Below are 21,147 nucleotides of genomic sequence, written 5' to 3'. Positions count from 1 at the left end.
GAGTATGTTGTTCAATTACCTTCAAACACAAGAGAACGAACGATTCACTAGCTACAGCTACACTTTTCCTAGTGAAAAAAGGCTATGATTGATGACTGTGCGAATGAGGGCGGAAGTTGATTCTAGCATGACTATGTTCTGATCAGATATTTCTGCAGGGATTTTGTCAAGATATTCAGCTATGTTAATCTAAAATATTTTCAAAACCTAGTTTGTTTTTGTATTTCTTAAAATATACCATATAAATACACTTTCAACGCCTAATTCTTTTGCCGATGAGTTGAAAAGGTATGAAGGTAAACACACGTTGGCGCTCTAGCCTTGTGTCTTTCGTTTACAAAAACCCGACAGTTTTAAGTTGGCCCTCGTAAGCTCAAATTACGATTACAAAATAAATATCACCTCATTTCAAATTGGAGTATTTCCGCCAATACTCCAAATACTAACGAGCTGGCCTCGCCAATGTATGAGCTTGAATAGTGCATTTCTCCACTGCTAAAGAAGTTGTGAATTTTATTACGTTCAATTTTGATAAGAATAGTCCGCAATCAAATACCGAATATTTGAACAGTTACAATCGGAGTAAAAGGAGATCTAGGAGAGACCAATTGAAATTGCGCCATACTGTTGAACTGGGAAGCAGTTAACCAAGTAGCCCATATTTCAGAACGAAGCGAAAATATGAAAATTATTTTGTGGATTGCTATTGGTGAGTCTTGTCTAGATGTAGGCTCAATCGGTAATATCAATTTTTGTTTTCGAAAATATGCGAGAAGATATCAATTTGATGTCGTGTATATACTGCTAGGGCTGTTACTGTTAAAATTTCCTTGTTTTTAGACCACCGAGATTTAAAATTGAATTAAGAAATATGTACAAGTGTTTTTTAATTGTAATGAGCGAAATCCCACGGAAAAAGAGGGATAATCAATTTAAATAAATTTTTAAAAGCTCGTCCTAGAACTGTAGAAAAGTACCATTTTGCAGCAGTCCAGTCTGAGATGAAATCTGTATCTTTATTATGAAGACTGATTCTATTTAGGCCTACTTGATCAAATATTATTTAAAGTGTTTTTATTTAGGAATATTTCTTTCTGTTGGATGTTGTACTGGGTCTAACACCAACGTAGCAAAATCGGCGACACGGTGTCAACAACCGTTTGTGTATTTAGGTAAGTTAACGAATTAGTGCTATCAGAATTATCAAAACTGGGTAGGTGCGTCATGAACTTAAGCGATTAAAGCTGACTTTATTTTTATTGATAATATGCAGCTACTTCGACAAAATATATATTATTGAACAATGAAAAAAAAATTATTATTTCAATTTTTTACATAGCAGAAGGGGCACGACTATAGTGATCTGCATCAATAGATGACAGTACAAGTTACCTGAGAAATATTTTATTTCAGGATAGCTTGCTCAAAGCGATGTAACGCGCATCACTCACTTTGACATAAATGAGACTTATCGTTGAGCAAAGTTACGATTAACCATTGAATTGAGCTAGCTAGATTATTACCAAACCAATGCAATTCTTAATTAAATAAGTGACAATTTTAGGAAAGCCCATCATCGCTATTAGTTCGGAGAAGACTTCCAAGTTCATTTCGATCTCGTGAACAGTGGTTTTGAAAGTCAATTTTAGCACTGTTCGTACTTGACTGCTTCTATTCACTTGACCAAAACTATTTTTAGCTGGCAAGTGCTTTTGGTTCTACCGCGGTACTCAACCTGTGAACCGGAAGCAAGCGAGGTCCGAATGTAAGATTGCTGACGCCCGTCTTGCACAAATAACTGACGCATTGACACAAAAAGAACTCGTGAAATGGATAAATGGGTGAGTGCAAATAGACTTTAGGAGGGAAAATACCATACATTGTTTTAATTTGAGTAGAAGTATCTGAATTTTCCAACTAGAGCCTCTTATTTGCACCTCAAGGCATGAATATCGCCTGACGTCATACTGGATTGGCCTGAGTGATGCAGCGGGGAATGGGCGTTTTCAATGGGATTATGAAGATGATGACGTCACATTTACGTCATGGGGAGCAGGTGAAACATTTTCTATTACTATTATTAAAGCTTGTCACGCTTACATAACTTCCGTGCGTTGTTTGGAGAAAATCCGATTGGAAGAAGTATTTGATTCCGACAAAAGTATCGAAGGTCAACAGTTCATTTATCGTCTTTCTAATAGATCAGCTAGGAATTTTCATAAAACATCCTGTATAATCAACTTATTTATTTTCAACTGCAGCCCAACCTGCCTCTGATAGGAATAGAGAATGTGTTACATTGTCGTCAAGTCGTGGACACATGTGGCAAAGTGTGTATTGTGATGACAGAAACCAATTTGTATGTGAAAAAGAAATTTTTATAAGGTGACACTTCTTGTGATCTAGGAATGAGTGATTCATGCTTAGCATAGATGATGAACAACAAAAGAAATGGAACCATTGATTAATATCGTTGCTGGAACAGATCCTTCATGTACTAAAATGGTATTATGATATCACATTTGTACATTTTAAGTTAGAATACTTTCGATTAATGACGCAACACAACGACTCCTTTGGTCTCAAGCGCGAAATACCCAACGTGTAAATATAGGCGGCTTTAACGAGCGCGTGATCGTGGTGACTGTTACCGACGGCACTGAAAATTTCCGCTTTTAAACCCCCCCGCCTCCCCTTTTAAAAATCCTGGCTGCGCGGCTGACTACACTCCATAGTCGTATTAGCCCGAATAGAATTCTGCAAAGTGACAGTTCAATGGTATTGCTAATTATACATTTAGAAATGATTACAAAGTCTTCCAGCTTGTAGTTATGAATTTTAATAAATTTAAAATATGATTCTGCCTGACAGCTCCCGATCTGTGTTGAGAAGTAAACCGAAGATTGAAGATATTTGCAAGGACCGTTCCACAGGTTATGTTGCAGATCCAACTGACTGTTCCAAATACATTCTCTGCTTCCGCTTGAGAGTGTTTGGATTTAGGTAGGAGAGCGTGTGTTTGGTAACAAAAAAAGATTGCATCAGTTTACTCGATATGATATATGATAATTTGTATGCCCTTATCAGTGATGATTCTACCGCTTAAATGTTGTTATGTAAGTTATTGCCATTATGACGGTTATGCATTTTTTATATATACATATAATCCTTTGTCCCATTTCAGTTGCCCTGTGAATGAAATTTATAATGAAGAACGTGGAATGTGTGAACCGGGATCGCATACAGATTGCAATATGGAAGTTGAATCGACGCTGCCTCCAGTCACCACAACATCAGATCCGGCAGAAGACGAGTATGGTGATGGATACGAAGGATATGATTATGGAGGTGAAGACGAAGGAGAATATTATATTGACGAGGAAGAGGATGTAAATGATGAGGATGAGAACGATGAAGGCGATTATCCTGACTATACATGTCAAGATTCAGATTATATAAAACTAGGAAAGAAATGCTATAAGGTAAAGCGTTTTAAGATTTCAAGCAATAATTATAAATATACTGGCTAAATGCAGGTCGGTATTTATAAGGGATAGCGTATTTTTTGGAAAATATTCTGCATTCCATAAAAGCTCAAAAGGGTTTAAAATTGTGTTTTTTTTCCATAATTATTCCTGGATTTAGACATTTATTGCATTCATTTATAGTTGCTGAGGTATAATTGCATACTTCCTTTTTAGATTTTCATCAACCCCGTTATGTGGAGTATGGCAAATCAAATATGTATAGGAGAAGAACGAGCCCAATTGGCAACTATAAAAAGCGAAAGAGTTCAACTGTTTTTTGCTAAGAAACTGAAAGGACTAACAACTTTGGTGAGCATTCCAGTCTGTGTCGCTCAACTAACATATTGGTAAATGAACTTGATTTTATACTGATGAAAAAGAGAATCTCACAGGAGAAAACTATCTATGCTTTTCCAATTTCAAACACGTAAATATCCCCATATTAGTGATGCAGATGTTTTAAAATCGAGCGCATTATGAAACACTTATTATTGTGCATACACTCAGTTAACCTGACCAAAGCTGAAAATTTTATAATGTTATTTGTTAATGTTTCAGTTAAATTGAACAATTTACTAACAGACGCCATGTTTTATCCATTTCCAATTTGCCATGGTATTTTTATTTATACTCTTTGCATTGGTATACTATATATTCTAACAGTGTTGTGTTGCACGGAATATGAGTCAATGATGCCAGAAAAAAATTTCAGTCCATACTTTACAACAGAGTTACAGTTTATATATGAAGGATTTAGAAAATGTTTCCCAAATTTGAATAGCATATCACACATACATTAAAACACACATATAAATTATGATGTATGACAAATGTTTATGCTGCAGGATATATCATCGAAAATAACTGAAACATATTTTGCTCAAGGTATACGATTACTGGATTGGATTAAACGACCAGAAAACTCCAGATAAATATGTATGGAGCGACGGAGAGACGTTATCTGACAGAGATTACCAGGTCAGAAAAAACATACCATATCTAAGGATGCCAAGTATGAGTACTTACAAGTATTCGATTCTTATCCGATTCCTAAATTTTCGATTCCGATTCCGAATCTCGATTCCTCGACATATCTTACCGAAAACACATACCCACCTAAGCAATACCATATACAAGAGCACGATGTGTAAATTTTGGACGGCCAAGAAGGCCGAAACTAAGTAGTATTCAATCTGGCACAGGAGACAAAATCGCACAAAAAAACGAATCCCTCAGAACCCACAGAGATTTGTAAAATAAATAAACGTTAAAGCCTTCTATCGAAATATTATATATATATAGTGAAGTTTGCGTCGTCGTAGCAACTCAGCATAGCAGTGAAGCAGTTTATACATATATGTGAAGAAATTGCCACCAAACTTTACACATTCTTTTCAATCCAAGTTTTAACCTCGAGAATCGATTCCAATGCATCGGAATCGTTTCTAGTCGATTCCGCAAAGAATCGATTCTGTACTCGAATCCGGACTCGATTCCGCCATCCCTAACCATATCCAGTATAGAAGGTTTATTTCTAGAGGTTTCAATCTATCATAATTAGGGCTGGGAATGGTTAACCGGTTAACCGATTTCAGATGGTTAACGGTTACGATTTATTTTCACCGTTAACTGACATCTCAAGTACAAATCATCTTCATACCTAACAATTTTTTCAAATATGATTACGTCATCGCATATTTATCTTTTGTGGCATTTAATTCAAAAGAATATTACTAACTATGTGGGTAAGGAAGGACTCAATAAATGTGAAAAATGATGGAAGTACCAAGATTGCTTATGGAAATTTGACAATGATGAATTCAGAATCAGTTTTCGGTCGATTTCGAAATATATTGTTCACGATTTCATTGCAAAATCGAATATTCAATGTCATACAACAAGTGCGCAGTTTATGCCGTTTTTCTTTATATAATATATATCTCGAAGTAAAATTTGCACATCGAACACTGATAATTTGTCACATGAATTGCGTTTAACAAAGGAATCAAGTTTTCTAAAATACTTCCGCACGCTCGAACCTGGCTGCCTATCTCTTGCAGCAGAGCAATCATGGAACTATCTCGATTCGTGAATAATTTTAATAAGCGATACCGGGATAAGAACACGCAAAATTGCTTTATAAGCATTGTGACGTAACACGCTGAAATTATAAATTATTACGTCAAACGTCACGCGGCGGTGAACCGGTTAACCGGTTAATTTTACCCGGTTAACGGTTAAAGTGTTTTCCCTGAAATTCCCAGCCCTAATCATAATACTATGCTTCTTTTGTACCTAGTAGCTGCGAATTTAGATCAAACTTTTTCATAATCTCATAATTGGATTGGTTTTTGACAAATTCGTATTTATAAATTTCTACTCATTCAATGAATCGAATAAGTCAGCACTAATTGTTGCGGTGTAGTAACTTATTGAAAATTTTGTTTAGAATTGGTCTAGAAAAGCGAGAAAACGCCATAAAGAAATGAAAAAATGTGTTGAAATCACGATGCTATCAAAAGGTCGCTGGGTTGATGATATTTGTTCTAATGAAAACGGATATATATGCGAAAAAGGTAATCTATGTCATAACTTTGAATAGTGAGTACTGTATAACCCATTCAAGAATTCATATTTTTCCAACTCATCCTTAAAAGCAAAAATGTAAAAAGTTTTGGTATATGTCAAAACGTGATTTATAGATAAAAATTATTCACTGTGTTTTGCAAATTCTGTTTTCAACACTGAAATTAACTTTTTTTCCATGTTTTTGTTTCAAAGATGCAATAAACCCATTTGAAATTAACGAACCAGTAAAGCCGATAAAAGGTAAAGCTTTAATCATTGATGCACTCAGACCAAGAAATCTATACTGCGGGACAAACAGACGACCAGTTTCTCCTGAAGCTGTTGTGGGAGGTACAACTGCAGATATGGCGCAACATCCGTGGCAGGTTATTTGTTAATCCCTTCATTTTCGATCTACTACCAAAGTTGGAAAAGTTATATGTTTGAACATTAGTGTCGTCTGTTTAGGCCTATTTGAATTTTGAACCGCCAAAACGGCGACAGGAGCTTATTCGACAAATGTAAAATAAATTATGTTACTTTGTTTTTGATGCGAGGACAATTTGTATGAAAATTTGAAACTCTGTTTGATTGTTCCACTGTTACGAAATTGACTGAAAGCCGTGAGAAGTTGTTCAAAATTGCAATTAAACTTACAACGTCACTGATAATGTAAAAAGGTTTTCACGAGCTTCAACTTAAGCAAGGGGCGAATTATAACTGCTTGTTTTCGACCGTTTGCCGTATGTTAAGCTTTAATTAATAAATCTTTCATTCAATTCAGGAAGTTATTATGGGTCATACTGTTGCATGTTTTCACATTACAGTATGAATTCTATCTGGCAGTTTTGTAAAATAAATAATGTATATCGCGTAACTTTTATAGTTTATATTGCAGGCTTCTCTTCGGAGTTTAGGTGAACATAGGTGTGGGGGAAGTCTTATTGATCGATGCTGGGTTCTCACTGCTGCTCATTGTATTGACCCCAGGTTTGCAAAATTATTATTTCTGTGGATTCGATACCCGGGACGTTACTATATTAAAATAAAATACCACATATTGCCGCCTGTGGATCGACAAATCTGGCACCTGAGCACAAGATATTACTTACCTTATTATCTTCGTGCTCCGGAAAAGAGTAAATTTGAATGTGGAAGCAATTCCGTATGTTCTTAAACACATACCGTTCACATGCCTTTGTAGCAGCAATATTATAACGAATAAAGACTAAGTCTAGGTTAATGAACTTACCATTGAAAAGACGTTCAGTAATAAATTGTCACGCGGTTTAACAGGTCAACAGGACACACCAAACTACCAACACTCGTTGTACTTGGTGATTTTGATACCAGTTCCCCAGAAGGAACAGAGAAGTATTTGCCGATATCACAGATGATTTTACATCCTGATTGGTCACCAAAACCAGTTCCAACAAACGACATAGGATTGGTGAAGCTAGGAAGTATGAATTTATCTAAATATATAAACATATTGGAAGTTATCCAGAACTTATCTAGTAGACCTTGGGCATAACGTTTACGTTTCCCGACTTATCATTTGTTGCTATATACGAGTTTTGGAGAATAGTATTAGAATAAGCATTATAATACCTTTGTAAATTTTACCATGGAACGAATATATCTTCAAACCTCGATACATGCAATAATAAGTAATGAAATACAACGCATTTGTTGTACATACGTTAAAAGGCGCGGGTTACATGCACAGAATAAAGCAAGAAAACTAAAAGAAATGTGCATATTGTTACGAATAATTATTTTCTGGTATGTATCAAGAAGCTGTGTATCATTTTCATATGTATTCCATTAAACCAGGGGTGTGGAACCTTTAATACAGTTTAGCCAGATACAAATAACTAGATGAAACCGCCGGCGTCACCTTCATTTAACATAGGCTTTCTAGTAGTAGTAGGCACAAAAAGCATCGCACGTACCAGCTTAAACTAAGTTATAAACTCGTTTCGCGAGCCGCGCAATTTTTCCTTGTATGCCGCATTTGGCCGCGGCCCTCAGATTGCACACCCCTGCACTAAACCATTACAGAACTCAACAGGTTTTTTGAGTTGAATATTATATTACAAAGTAGGTTATATATAAAACATTTTATTTTAAATAAAAATGACATAAATATCTAATTCAGTGAAATTATTTGCATTAATGAAGTAAGTTCACTATTGAATATTTGTTATAAAATTCAACAGGGCGGTGTATAAGTTTACATCAATGTCGTGAGCACAACCTCCTCTTGTCCGTGTTATAACAAAGGTGAACTTTATGAATGGCTTTTATTAAATGTATGCTTATTTATAAAATTATTTTGAAGAGTGTGTCGACGACCTCAATCCCATATGTTTACCTGGAAGTGATTTCAATGACTTTTCTGCCGGAGATGAATGTAAAGTTGCTGGATGGGGCACTATGGATAGTTTGAGATTAAATTACCCCGCACGATTGCAGGTTTGTAGCAATTTGGTTTTGTAATTGATATATTGCCTGGTAAGTATTTTTTATATTAATATAGCGTTGTGAAATTGTATGGATATTTATGAAAATGTATATACATTCTGTTGGACTAATAATATGACGAAAATTAAATTTAAAATTCTATGTAAATTTGAGTTCTTAAATTCATGATACGATATGATAGATGGTCACGTTATCAGAATTCGGTAAATAACATAATAATACACAATACGGCTGATACTCAAAATGAGTACGTTTTAAAAAGTTTGATATCGCGTCCAGCCTACTGTTAAACAAAATTATTGAACGGAGTGTAATTTTCTTGCATGGTCAATAATTTAAGCTGACTTTTATAGACTTCAAGCGTTGGCGAAAGATAGTCAAAGTATTTATTTGGCTCAGGCTTGTCATGAAGTTGTTAAAACGGAACGCTAGTGGTCACGATATAGATCGACGCACCTTTACGACAGATGTAGCATAAAAAAAAACATAAACTTTTTATATAACACCAGGCTCGTCCATGGGATGGGACAACACACATTTTTATTTCCCATGGGACACGAAAACAGTATAATTTTCAGGGAAATGATGGTAAAAAATTTCGTTATGAATTTCGTGTCCATATATTTGAGCATAGCTCTCTTGTTAGTTAAAAAGAGCAAAATATATTCAGCATTATCAGTATAATTCGTGAAGGGGGTGATGGACACATGTATATTACTTATGAATACAAAGTTAACAAAGTCCGTGAATTTTGTTGTTTTGCATGTCTCGCCGTACATGTAGTCCTATTAAGTAGATGCCAAACCTAAATTTAATAATTTTTAATGAGATGTATTCCAATGGGAATCCCATGGGATGGGATGGAACAGAAAAATATGTCCCATGGACAATCCTGCATAACACGGTTCCATTCTGCAGCAAAATATTAACGAATTTGGCATTTTACCATTTCGTTTTTTATAATATGTATTCCATGATTTTTGTTAACAGGAAGCAGATCTACCTATCGTAGAACAAGAAGTTTGCAAAACTAAGTATGTGATCAAAGGTGTTTCCGTTATCCAAGACAATATGATATGTGCTGGCTTATTGGTAAGAACAATAATACTCGTAGTTATACAAAAGAATATAATGCACTTCAAATCCAGATACAAATAAGATAAGAATGAATAATCTGTAGTTTTCGCAAAGATGGTCCGTTTTTTTGTCATAAGTGGCCAAACTTTTATTTTCAGGAAGGAGGTGTAGACGCCTGTCAAGGTGACAGTGGCGGACCTCTAGGATGCAAAGGTGTTAAATCAGGCAATCGTGCTGTGCAGTGGGGTATCGTCTCGTGGGGATTTGGATGTGCTCGTAGAGACAGGCCCGGAGTTTACACTAAAGTTGCGAGCTACATGGATTGGATCAGAAACCATACCAATATAAACTTTTAAATTTTGTTATCAACAAAATGATGCATTTGGGGCATGTAATTCAGTCACCCGTTGTTTTAATTTTAATCAATCATGAAATAAATTGAATTCCAGCAAGTGTAGAAAAAAATCGTGCCTTCTTGTATACTGTACATTTGGCGATTGTTTGGTGTAATAATGATTCCATGTGTTTGTGGTGCTATTTTCATTGTACATTTTCAAATAAACAGCATTTTAAGAACATGCCCAGTCAAATTTCATTTGGCCTTTTTACTAAATGAACAGCTTAATCCAGGCATCTTTTCCTGGGGATAAATACAATTTTAATATAATCTTATATGATCATCTTACTTATCTATGAGTTTGCTAAGTGTATTCCGAGTTTATGTATATGTATGCTCGTGCGCTTAATTTGTCGTCTAAATGTTTTATATTAGTTTTCTCCTCTTCAATATGTGCCGCGATGCTACAAGATTAGGACAGTTTATCGCTGTACATATGGACAATGTTGTTTCTATGAGTGGGTTGTGGAATTTATTCGGCTTCCTCACATCGCAGTTAACAAAATAACTGACAAACATCAACAATACTGGAAACAAGGAAACAACGCCCACATCGCATAGCATGAAAATTGGCAAATAAACGTATGCTTCGCAGTAGTGGATAACGAGCAAGTTTCGAGTCCCGAATATCAATAATACCGTTTGTAATGTCGGAAGAGATGGCAGAAATGCTTAGATGTTAGGTCTTAGGCTTTTGTCGTATCGAGTAAAGGCGAGTACACGCTGTATCTATCCACAACAACGCCCCGTCCTTGTCATAAGTATTGGTTAATTTAATAGCCCAAGTTCCGATTAAGATTTCCCCCCAGGTCAACAGGAGATACAGGGATGAATCGCACATTACCTATATTTTGGCAAACATTCCAAGTCCAACCAGCATGCTATTAGTGTGGTAGATAAATCATACTAAAGACAAGTCTTTCCAACAGTTGATTCTGCGCCAATTACAATATTAGGAGGTACCACGTGGAATAGACCAGCATCACTGGGGCTCAACTATCACTCTCAAACTTTATTGAATCCAAAATAAAATAGTAAGTATAAAATAGCAGCTTGAATCAAGGTGCATGGGTAAGTGAAAACACTAGGAATTTTTTTGTTTGTCTAATATCTCTAAGTAAATCTAAACATCGAAAAATTTCCATGGGAAGGCATGCTTGGTTTTAGCCAACTAACTGATTAGTTACATTTGATCACTTTGACCGTTCAAAAATATGTAAATTTTGTTTTCCTTAGTTCTAATATAGCCTACATTGCTTTCTCACCAAATTGGCGAAATGTTAAGTGAGTATTGAGCAGAAAATATTTATTATATATAGCGGAAATTTTTACCCATTATGAATGTGTTTTCACACGTCGGCGTGTGATTGCTATTATGTTTTAATATATTTAAGAACCTACGATTATTTTATTGCGTAGTCATCGAGGATCTCGAAATTGCGTTATATCCGAATAATGAATTTGCACCATTTTAAAATACAGTATGACGTCATAAGGCCATTTATTAATTTACTCAAACAGAAAAATGTTCGATATGGACATGATACCCACTCTTTTCATTCCAGTAAATTTAGAACTGACTCAAGTTTTAAAACAAATCAAGAAACTAAAAGCTATAATAAGACGCTATGACACTTGAAAACGAGAAACCATAACACCAGTTACTCGTCGCGAGGGAAGCATGAAATAGGCATGCGCCTCTCCCTACGTACGCTGATGGTCGAAAACACTTTATATTATAAAAACAGACGCATTTTGGAATTAAAGTCTTAGAATACACAAAATATGTAAAAAAAAGTTTAAAAGTTCGATTGAACAATAAAAATCATACAAAGACAACTATGCAAACATTCTATTCGGAAGTTCCCTATCGCTAGGGTGCAGTTAAAATCAAATACACAACTAAACATTTGTTTGGTATTTCCGAATCAAATGCACACCAACATAAACACACGCAATGTATGTATGTTTATTTGCCTCGAAAATGTAACAGTATCTGCGTAATAGTTAAACGGTATAGAAGAGACGGGATACATTTTCAAGACCTTACTGGTCTAAGACACAGATGTGCGACATGCACCCCAACAAGTATAACTGCAGTTTAGGACTGCTGCGTTATAGTAGGACAACAGACATGAAATATATACTTGCACAATACACAGGACAAAGAAGTACGGCACCACGATGATATGTACAATAGGCAGTTTATGGCACGTTCATGTCCCAGGTTCTGATGTGAGGGGATGGGAATAGGGTATAAATCGCATTTTTGTGTGTTTTACGGTAGTTTGTAGTGAAACAAGTAAAAATTCGTTCTAGACATGAACTTGCCAAAAACCAACGTTGGGTGGGACCACGACACAAAAGGATTAGGTCCTAAGAAGGTAAACAATAAAGGACATACCGGTAGTGGCGGCGCGTCAATAGGGCCAACCGGGGCCATGCCCCGGTTGTTTTTTTGGTATGATAAAAAATATTCGAAAAATACCTCAATATCGGTTGCACAGACTGTCTACACTAGCCATATTCTCCCGACATGGTTCATTTTTCGCTCGCAAAGCCTTCGCCGAACGTCGACGGGGCGACGCCGATTTTGCCCCGGTTGCTCATTGTATGTCGTATTCTCTCTTTTATCTCCCACTCGCCGCGTTTGTCTCGTTTGTTTTCTTTTACTAAATCATCGGGGTCGATCGGGGCTAGCCCCGAAATTATGACGACACAATGCCGACGTTTCTTACAACAACGTGTTGACATATTCACGCATTCCTTCTCGTTCGTCGGTTGCTTGAAGAGTTGATAGTTTCTTCGCCTTCGTTTTTGTCGCTTGTTTCGCTATTTGAATCAGTTAGAGACCTTTAGTCCATTTGCTTTCGATTTTCCACATTCCTTTCGAGCTCCTCACTTCTTTCCGGCTTCGCATTTCTTAGCCTTAGACCTCATAACGAATAAGGTTGATGCACTACTTCGCCCTCCGTTTTCCCAGCTGCCGCTGGAACAAAAATTAGAGGTACAACGTCTTGGGCCTTATCAACCAAAAAATTGTTCACTGGAACAATCCCATGACGGAGAAAAGCGTCGGCGTACATTCTGCGCAGAAACTTGGTATAAAAAACACGAATGGTTGTGTTACAGCGAGGACAAAAATGCACTTTTTTGTTTTTATTGCCTACTTTTTGCTACCGCCCGTGACTCACGTTGGTGTAAATTTGGTTTTAGAGATCTTAAACATCTTTCCGAGCGTGCCAGGGATCATCAATCTTCTATGGAGCATCTGGACAATGCAGTAAAATACCGAACATTCGGAAATGTTAATATTGCAGCACAGTTGGATGAAGGACGCGCGGTTTCTATTCGTCGGCACAACCAAAACGTCGAGAAAAACCACCATGTTCTCGGTCGATTGATAGATGTTTTGAAGTTCATTGGTTGTCACGAGCTGTCCCTCCGTGGGCACGATGAACGGGTTGGCTCTTCTAATAGAGGGGTATTTTTGGATATGGTGGAATACACCGCATCCTTCGATACAGTATTGAGAGATCATCTTGATGCCGCAACTGTTTCGAAAGGGACATCTAAGGATATCCAAAATGATTTGCTCGACTCAATGTATAAAATTTATTTACAACATTTGGCTCTGGAAATTGAGAATTGCCAGTTCCTTTCGATTCAGTCTGACGAGACAACTGACATCACGTGCGTTTCCCAACTGACTGTGATTTTTCGGTTTGTGAAAGATGGTAAACCTACCGAGAGATTTCACAGCTTTGTACCAATCGTTGATCGCACGGCTTGCGGGATATCGGCTGTACTGAAAGAAGTGTTACAGCCTTACAACGCGAAGTCAAAATTGATAGCTCAAACTTATGACGGCGCGGCAGTCCTGAGTGGGTCGAAACATGGTGTCAAGTTTATATAAAGAAAGATTTTCCTCATGCGCATTTTTTACATTGTTATGCACACCAATTTAACCTCGTTATTAAAAATATGTGTCTTGATACCCCTCTCGTCCGTATATTTTTTGCAAATGTTTCGGGGTTTTCTTCATTTTTTTCCGTTTCGCCGAAGCGCTCTGACCTCCTTCGCCAGATATGTAGCCGCCGTCTCCCAGCTTGTGCACCAACACGTTGGAACTTCCAATCACGCGTGGTGCAGGGCGTGTCCGAGCTCATTGAGTGTTTCAATGGCATTCAGAGCTCTCCGGTTTGGGACGAACGCTCTGTGAGGGAGGCGGCAGGTCTAAAGCGTCTGCTAGAAGATGGTGGGTTTTCATTTTTCCTCGCTTTTTTCTCCACAATATTCTATAACGTGGATGTATTATACGGCGCATTGCAGTCAAGGCTAATGGATGGAGCGTCTGTGCAGTCGTGTATTTCAGACTTCTGCGATGCTGTATCTCGTATCCGGGAAACAATAAAATACGACGACACATGGAGTGCTTCTTTACGCCGCAGGCAAACAACGCAGCGTTTGATTTTGTCTGCAAAGGAATGCTGTGACATTCTGGTGAATCAAATAGGCGATCGTCTGCGCACTGAACACCTTGCCGCGTTCTCTTTGATGAACCCCAAAATTTTTTCAAAATTTGCACGTCAATTTTCCATCCATTTGTTGGCTACTGTCTCCAAATTTTACCCCATGATAAACGTGGGTAAATTGGAAAATGAATTGAGATATATATACACCAATCAAACTTTTTTGAACATCACATCAACTTGCGCGCTCTATGGGTTCCTCATAGATAACACTCTAGTAACTACCTTTGCGGCGTCTGCAAAATTCTGGACATCATTTTGACGACGCCTATTTCTTCCGCCGACGCAGAGCGAACATTCAGCACAATGAAGCGTATTAAAACGTATCTCAGAAACACAATGAAGCAAGATAGATTAAATTCCTTGGCTGTTTTATCCATTCACAGAGACGTTATTTCTGGGATGCATGACTTTAATCAGCGCGTTATTGAGCATTTTGCTTCCAAGAAACCGCGGCGTGTTGCATATATGTTCAAGCAGTAGAAGTCTAGCAGCATATATATCTATGAGTGAGCGACGCATGTCCTTATCTTTGCATTAACTTTCCTTTCTTCATAGTAACGTTTTAAATCTTATTTTAGGTTTTGTCTGCTTTCCCGAAGTTTCTGTTAATATGTCATTGTAATTATCTGGGTAAATATTGCCTTTCCTTTTGAAAGAGGTTTCAAAATAAACTATGTCTATATTTATTAATCCCTTGACTTGGACCGGTTTTAAAGACACTTTCTTATCGTTAAAAATTGTCGCTTTTGCCGATTGGTTGTTACCGATTGAATGGTTTTTATACTCATAAAATGATGGGAGAACTTACAGCGCTCATTCTGTCCCCGTAGATGGGGGTGACTTGGTCCCGCAGCAGCTTGCCCCGGTTGTCAAAATGACCCACGCCGCCACTGCATACCGGGTATGTAGAAATTCTTTGTTCACACTCGAGTTGTTAATAATAAATTGTATGCGACAAAAGTAATGAGAACAATAGAATCTGGCATAAAATGCAGGTCAATTTCGTAGGCGCTATTGTGTAGAATTTATTGTCACCCCGTCTCAGCATGATAAATTTAAATTTGTATAAGATGATCTTTTCATTAGCGACGATCCAACGAAGTAACAGTACGAAGCTAATAAACCATAAAAATACGCAGAAACTAGAGACAATAGATCAGTGGGTTGCCCGAGACTTGTTTCCTGAGCAATGGGAGTTGGTTGCATCCACGAGGAAATAGTTAGTCAAACGGAAATATTTTTCATCTGCCACTCTTTTCTCAACTTTTTTTCATCAATCATCAAAGAGCCCTTTGTATCTGAAAAATAATGCCTGGAGAGTAGAATATCCCTACTGCACGAAAGCTTATATAATTCCAATAAATATCTTTTAAGTTTTGATCTAAATTCGGACGTCGCTTTTAATCCACAATTTAGGACCAAAACATGTGATCGATTCTTGTGCTATTGATTTTTTCACATACGGAACAAAAAATTTATCGTGACTTCTGCTATTTCGAATATTATTATTTACGAAAACATGATCGAAGCAGCTATAGGGAGATGATCAGTAGAAGATAAAAACACCAATGTGCAAATCTCAAGCATTAGTAAATCTTCAACACGTAGTAGTTTTTCACTTTTAAAGGCATACCATGCTGATGACAATAAATTAGGACAAACATCCACATTCCACATAGTATACACGGAATTGTACGATATAAATCCGAGTCAGCTGTGGACTGTGCTCAAGTGCTTTGTAAGACAAGTTGGTTCTTGACGAAACAAAGCAAATGTGATCACAGTCAGCAACCAGCTTGCTGCGATGATCTACAATCTCGTTGTGACGTCACACGAGGTGTCTGGCGGAGGTTCAGTTTGCATTGAGTCAGCACTGCAATGGGTTTCGGCGGACTGTCGATTGTTCGCTTGTAAGTCAGTTTATATGCCGACTACTGGACTGGGCAATCTATCATTTAAACAGGCTGGTGCTACTATTTCTAGATTGTTATTTCGTTACCGCTATTTTCTGAATTAGGTATTGTCTGCACTCTGCAGGCCTGTGCACTGTTACCTGGTAAATGCTGGAATCTTGAAGTGGCTAACGTTAATTTTGTCTGCCTGTGACTGTACAGCTGTAGGTCATCACAGCCAACGGTCTAGTCTATTAACTGCACGGTATGTTGTTTTACAGCATTATCTGAACATGCTGTCATGCGTGAATCAATATCCAGATATCTCTGAATCATATGCCTAACGTTAACAGTGAATATGGATATGGCTGTACCGGTATGGGGCTAACTGACTTGGATATGATGGGATAGGATTTACATATTTATCCCAGGGAAGAGGAAAGCCGATAAGACGGCCTCTTATTAGATTGCACTTTTGTGTTGTATTTTGCGCAACTTCATTATACTGTGTTTTTACCGATATTGAGGGAAAGCATTGTCCAAACGTCTTCCAAAAGAGGGGTCTCTGCTCATCTGTAAAATGGGTTTCTTTGAAACGAGACAATGTCGCTTGATCTGTATAGTGTGCTGTACTGACTTGATGGTCCAGGAAGCCGTAATTGTCCAGTGGTTAGGTGAACCACCCTGCGACGGCGAGGAGTCCAGCAATCGTCTTTCACATAACCATCCCTGCATGGGATTTGAACCTGCGAATCCACGCACAGTAATCAGAGGTGCGGTGGCGGGCGTATTTCTAACGTTTAACACGATGAGCCACACTGCCACGTCACACTTGGATGATCATACAGTGATATTGTCATCAGGTCGTATTGCTCCCTGCAGTCTTCACCAAAAACAAAAAAATAGTGTCTATTTGTTGTACTGTCTGACTGTTGTATGTATGTAATCTATCTATCTCAGTATCTACAACATCGGAAAAATAAAATTAAAGCACTTGGAGCACAGGAATATGGTGGACATAATTATGTGAGTTTTGAATTGTATCGGTACCGATATTTCCTCAATAACTGGTATTTACTTTTAGGCTGGTGCCTGTAAAAACAGAAAAATGTTCCTGTACCGTAATTCAAATTCAGTAATATGTGAATACTGGAATATCTCGATACTCACTGTATATATTTGTATATTGTACTCTAGTACTTAGATGAAATACAATGGAAGAGATAAAATGAATGTAAACACATAGTGAAAAGTGGTGTCGTAAATCTGTAGTGGACCTCAGAGACCGAACCAGCTGCTTGACCACAAGCAGCCAAGGTTCAAAAAAACATTCCTGCAAGCTTCCGATTCCAAGATGTTTCGACATTTGCCTCAATAAAACAAACATGCTATTTTTCTCTGATCACGCCAAGCTAGTCATGGTAATAATTTAAATTAATTGTGATGTGCGTCGGCCGTCATATGACCAAAATTGCGTTTATTTGCTAAAAACTCTCAAATGCTATGAAATATGGCAAAATTTCTTTTTCTACTGTAAATCGGATTATTATTTTCAGAGGAATCCAATGGTGATGTTTTAGATTGCGTTTCCTTTTAGTTCATGACTTGTCCCAGTTTGCCAATATGGAGGCTCAGACTGTATTGTAATGGGAGGGTTTGCACTCCACTGTTATATTTGATGTATTTTAACGTCGGGGCTATTCTTGGAATCAGAGAACTGTAACATACTGTTTTAATCAAATCATTAATCAAATAATCTGGAATGATAAACCAGAATGCTATGTCGATCCCATACCTGACCAGGCATTGGTATAATTATGATGAGATGTTGTGGTTGGCCTTATTTTTAAGTAATAATGAATGCACTAATTCGATATAAAAAACTGAGCATATTTGATTGAAGATGATTTCGAGATTGAAAAGTGGAAAATGGAAAATATCAAGTTCTTGTATTGTGCTCTTGTTAAGGGTATAGAAGTCCTATCAGTAGTATTTAGATAGTTATTCCTTGAAGAAATATTTAAAAAGAAATTATGAATATTTTTATTTAGTTTAGTTCCAGTTATTTATTTTATAGCAAGTGAATATTTACATTTGGATTATTTCGAGTAAGGTAAATAAATTGAAAAAAAGCTCGCTGAGGCTGGGTGTGAAGTGGGCGTTTTGAATTTGTAAATAATTTGAGCAAATTGATTCAATTCCTCCATTATCACGAGCAATCAATTTTATTTCTGCGTTATGGTATACAGAGGATGTGTATAACACAAAATAAGAGAATAATCAAAAACTACATTCAACTCATTTGTATCAATGTCTCAATAAACTTGTACTTCTAGCTTAAAAACAAGCTATGATGGCGAAAACCGATTAATATACTATTCTGAATACACTGTATAATATTGGATATTCTAAATTAGTTTATGTTCATCAAATAACACATATAAGTTGATATATAACTTATAAGGAGTGATGTTAAATTTTTTAATACAATTAAGTAAGATGAAAAATTATGTGATTGGTTCTCTCTATTCAAAAATTTATTTTTGCAGCATGATTTCAGTTGCTCTAAATTTCAACTATTCTAAATTTTCCCAATTAAATAATAACGAATACAATCAATTCCAAATAGATTCTAGTATTACTTAATTTCAGATATTCTCTGTAATAAGTATTTTTTGAAAAAATTTTTTGTCATTTTTTACGATCGATTCAAGCTGAGTATTCGATTCATCTTATCTACTTCTAGTTAAAGTGAGCAAATAAATACACTGTGATTACTTGCAAAAACTAGGTAATTCAAATCATCAATGAGGATCTTTCAGCAGCTGTGTTGGGAATAAACAGCTTGGAAATTAGATTATTTTTTGATAAGGCATTATAGCTATGCACAATTCATAACTTTTGTTATTTATTAGGAGTGCAACAATGGAAGCTTTCTATTATGACATTCACAAGAGATTTGGTTTTTATATCAAAGATCATTAAAAACGTACTGCATAATCAAGTTTAGTCAAATACACCCTATTTACCTTTTGGTTATAGAAACTAAGGTTATTTATATTACATGTGATGTATCGATATAATATTTTTGTTAATCGTTTTTCACTTTTGTAAGAAAGGTCGTTCATTCTTTCTATAGAAATAAACTGTCATGCGATGGCATGTCTATTTAAATACTCAATTATTGATCTATGACGTTATTCATTGATACATATGTAATGGTTGTATATCTACATTTAATACTCCATGGTTGTTTTATAAATAGGATATTTCTGAATACGCAATTTTGTTGTGTGGATGCCAAGCCATTGGAGGAATTTTGTCTGAACGAATTTCAATTCTTGATATTTTGATGCTTTTTGAAGAATTTCAAATTGTGAAATTGGGGATTTTTATTTTTATCACCCCCTGTGCAACAGAATCATGATTTATGACAAATTGTATGAAGGATGGTTTGATTCAGGAGAAATGAATTTGCAGTATATGCTATTTGAATGAAGTACCCGTATGTGGTGATATATGATAATCTTGATTATCTTATGGGTTATTATCAGTATTTGAATTTTATAATTTTGTAGTAATCAATGTTTCATACCGAATACTTAAAGTGATAATTTTATAGTTATATAGCATATACCTGCTTTAAAATTTATATTATACCATTGCTTTATAATGTGATGTATTCAAAATCGATATTATGCTTATAAATCCATTTGGAAAGATGATAGGATTATAGCATGTTGCTTGAAAGTAAATTGGATTCCATAGTATGTTAATTTGTTCTTGGTGAGAAAATAGAAAACTCCTAGGATAGTTAATAGTCATTCCCACTTGGGCTGATAATTTTAGTTAATATTCTTTGTTCTCTTATCAAACAAAATTGACTGGTTATCCATTGTTGCTTTAAATCAAATAAAACATCTCCAGTTTAGCTTTTCCTTGGTGTTTAACAATTAGGATTGGTATTCTTTTCAAATTGAAGGCCACAGAGGATAAAGTCTAGCGATTTTTTGAAGTGAATGTATATTAAACTGTCATAATTCGTTGTAACTAACTATCAGAGATCAGTTAAATAAAAAATACCTGGTTGACCGTGCCCATACCTATTACCAACACTTAGGTTAGAGGTAGGGATGGTTATATGGTTCCAATCACCATTCGAATGGCCTCCCTCTCCCGTAGAGAGCATATTGGGCTGCCACTTTGACAGCAGGTTAGATCTTAAGGACAGTTATGCATCTATCGGTTCTATGACTTAAGTGAACATTTTAAACATGTGTAGTTAAACTAGTGTGGCTAAGTAATAGACTTAGCAAGAATATACATCCAAGTCTATTTATTGTCACTTGACTGACATAATCTATATATATATGTATGTGAATATTTATGCATATTATCGGACAAGGTTCCTTCTCGAATATGTGAAATATTATGCAACCAGTCATAGTGTGGGTTGCATGAGGTCATAGAGTTCATTGAACCAAATAAAGTAAATCATACTGATCTATGCTGTAGTGTCACAGTGTTAATTTTTTACTGCAAATACTTAATTATACCAACAGAGAGAGATAGAACAAGGAAGTAAATTTAGGAGGCTATAAATACCTGTTATAAAGCATTGTACATCAGGGTGCGTCCAGTGGATTGCTTTTAAAAAAAATGAT

General features: G+C 36.3%; 1 protein-coding gene across 1 annotated transcript; it reads left to right on the top strand.

Annotated features, from left to right (window-relative positions):
• The first annotated feature begins 401 nt into the window (after window positions 1-401).
• On the top strand, window positions 402-10,329 carry LOC120347546 (uncharacterized). Its single transcript, XM_039417566.2, has 16 exons — window positions 402-709; window positions 1,083-1,172; window positions 1,700-1,841; window positions 1,944-2,056; window positions 2,262-2,385; window positions 2,872-3,003; window positions 3,185-3,482; window positions 3,702-3,836; window positions 4,413-4,505; window positions 5,977-6,103; window positions 6,309-6,481; window positions 6,994-7,085; window positions 7,392-7,558; window positions 8,440-8,573; window positions 9,573-9,674; window positions 9,818-10,329. The coding sequence occupies exons 1-16, from the start codon at window positions 682-684 to the stop codon at window positions 10,013-10,015; spliced, it is 2,148 nt and encodes a 715-aa protein (XP_039273500.2). The 5' UTR covers window positions 402-681; the 3' UTR covers window positions 10,016-10,329.
• Window positions 10,330-21,147: the final 10,818 nt, after the last annotated feature.

The sequence above is a fragment of the Styela clava genome, chromosome 11, assembly GCF_964204865.1.
Source record: "Styela clava chromosome 11, kaStyClav1.hap1.2, whole genome shotgun sequence".
NCBI lineage: Eukaryota > Metazoa > Chordata > Ascidiacea > Stolidobranchia > Styelidae > Styela > Styela clava.
Note: the sequence above shows the minus strand (reverse complement) of the source record. Positions and strands in the feature narration are given on the sequence as shown.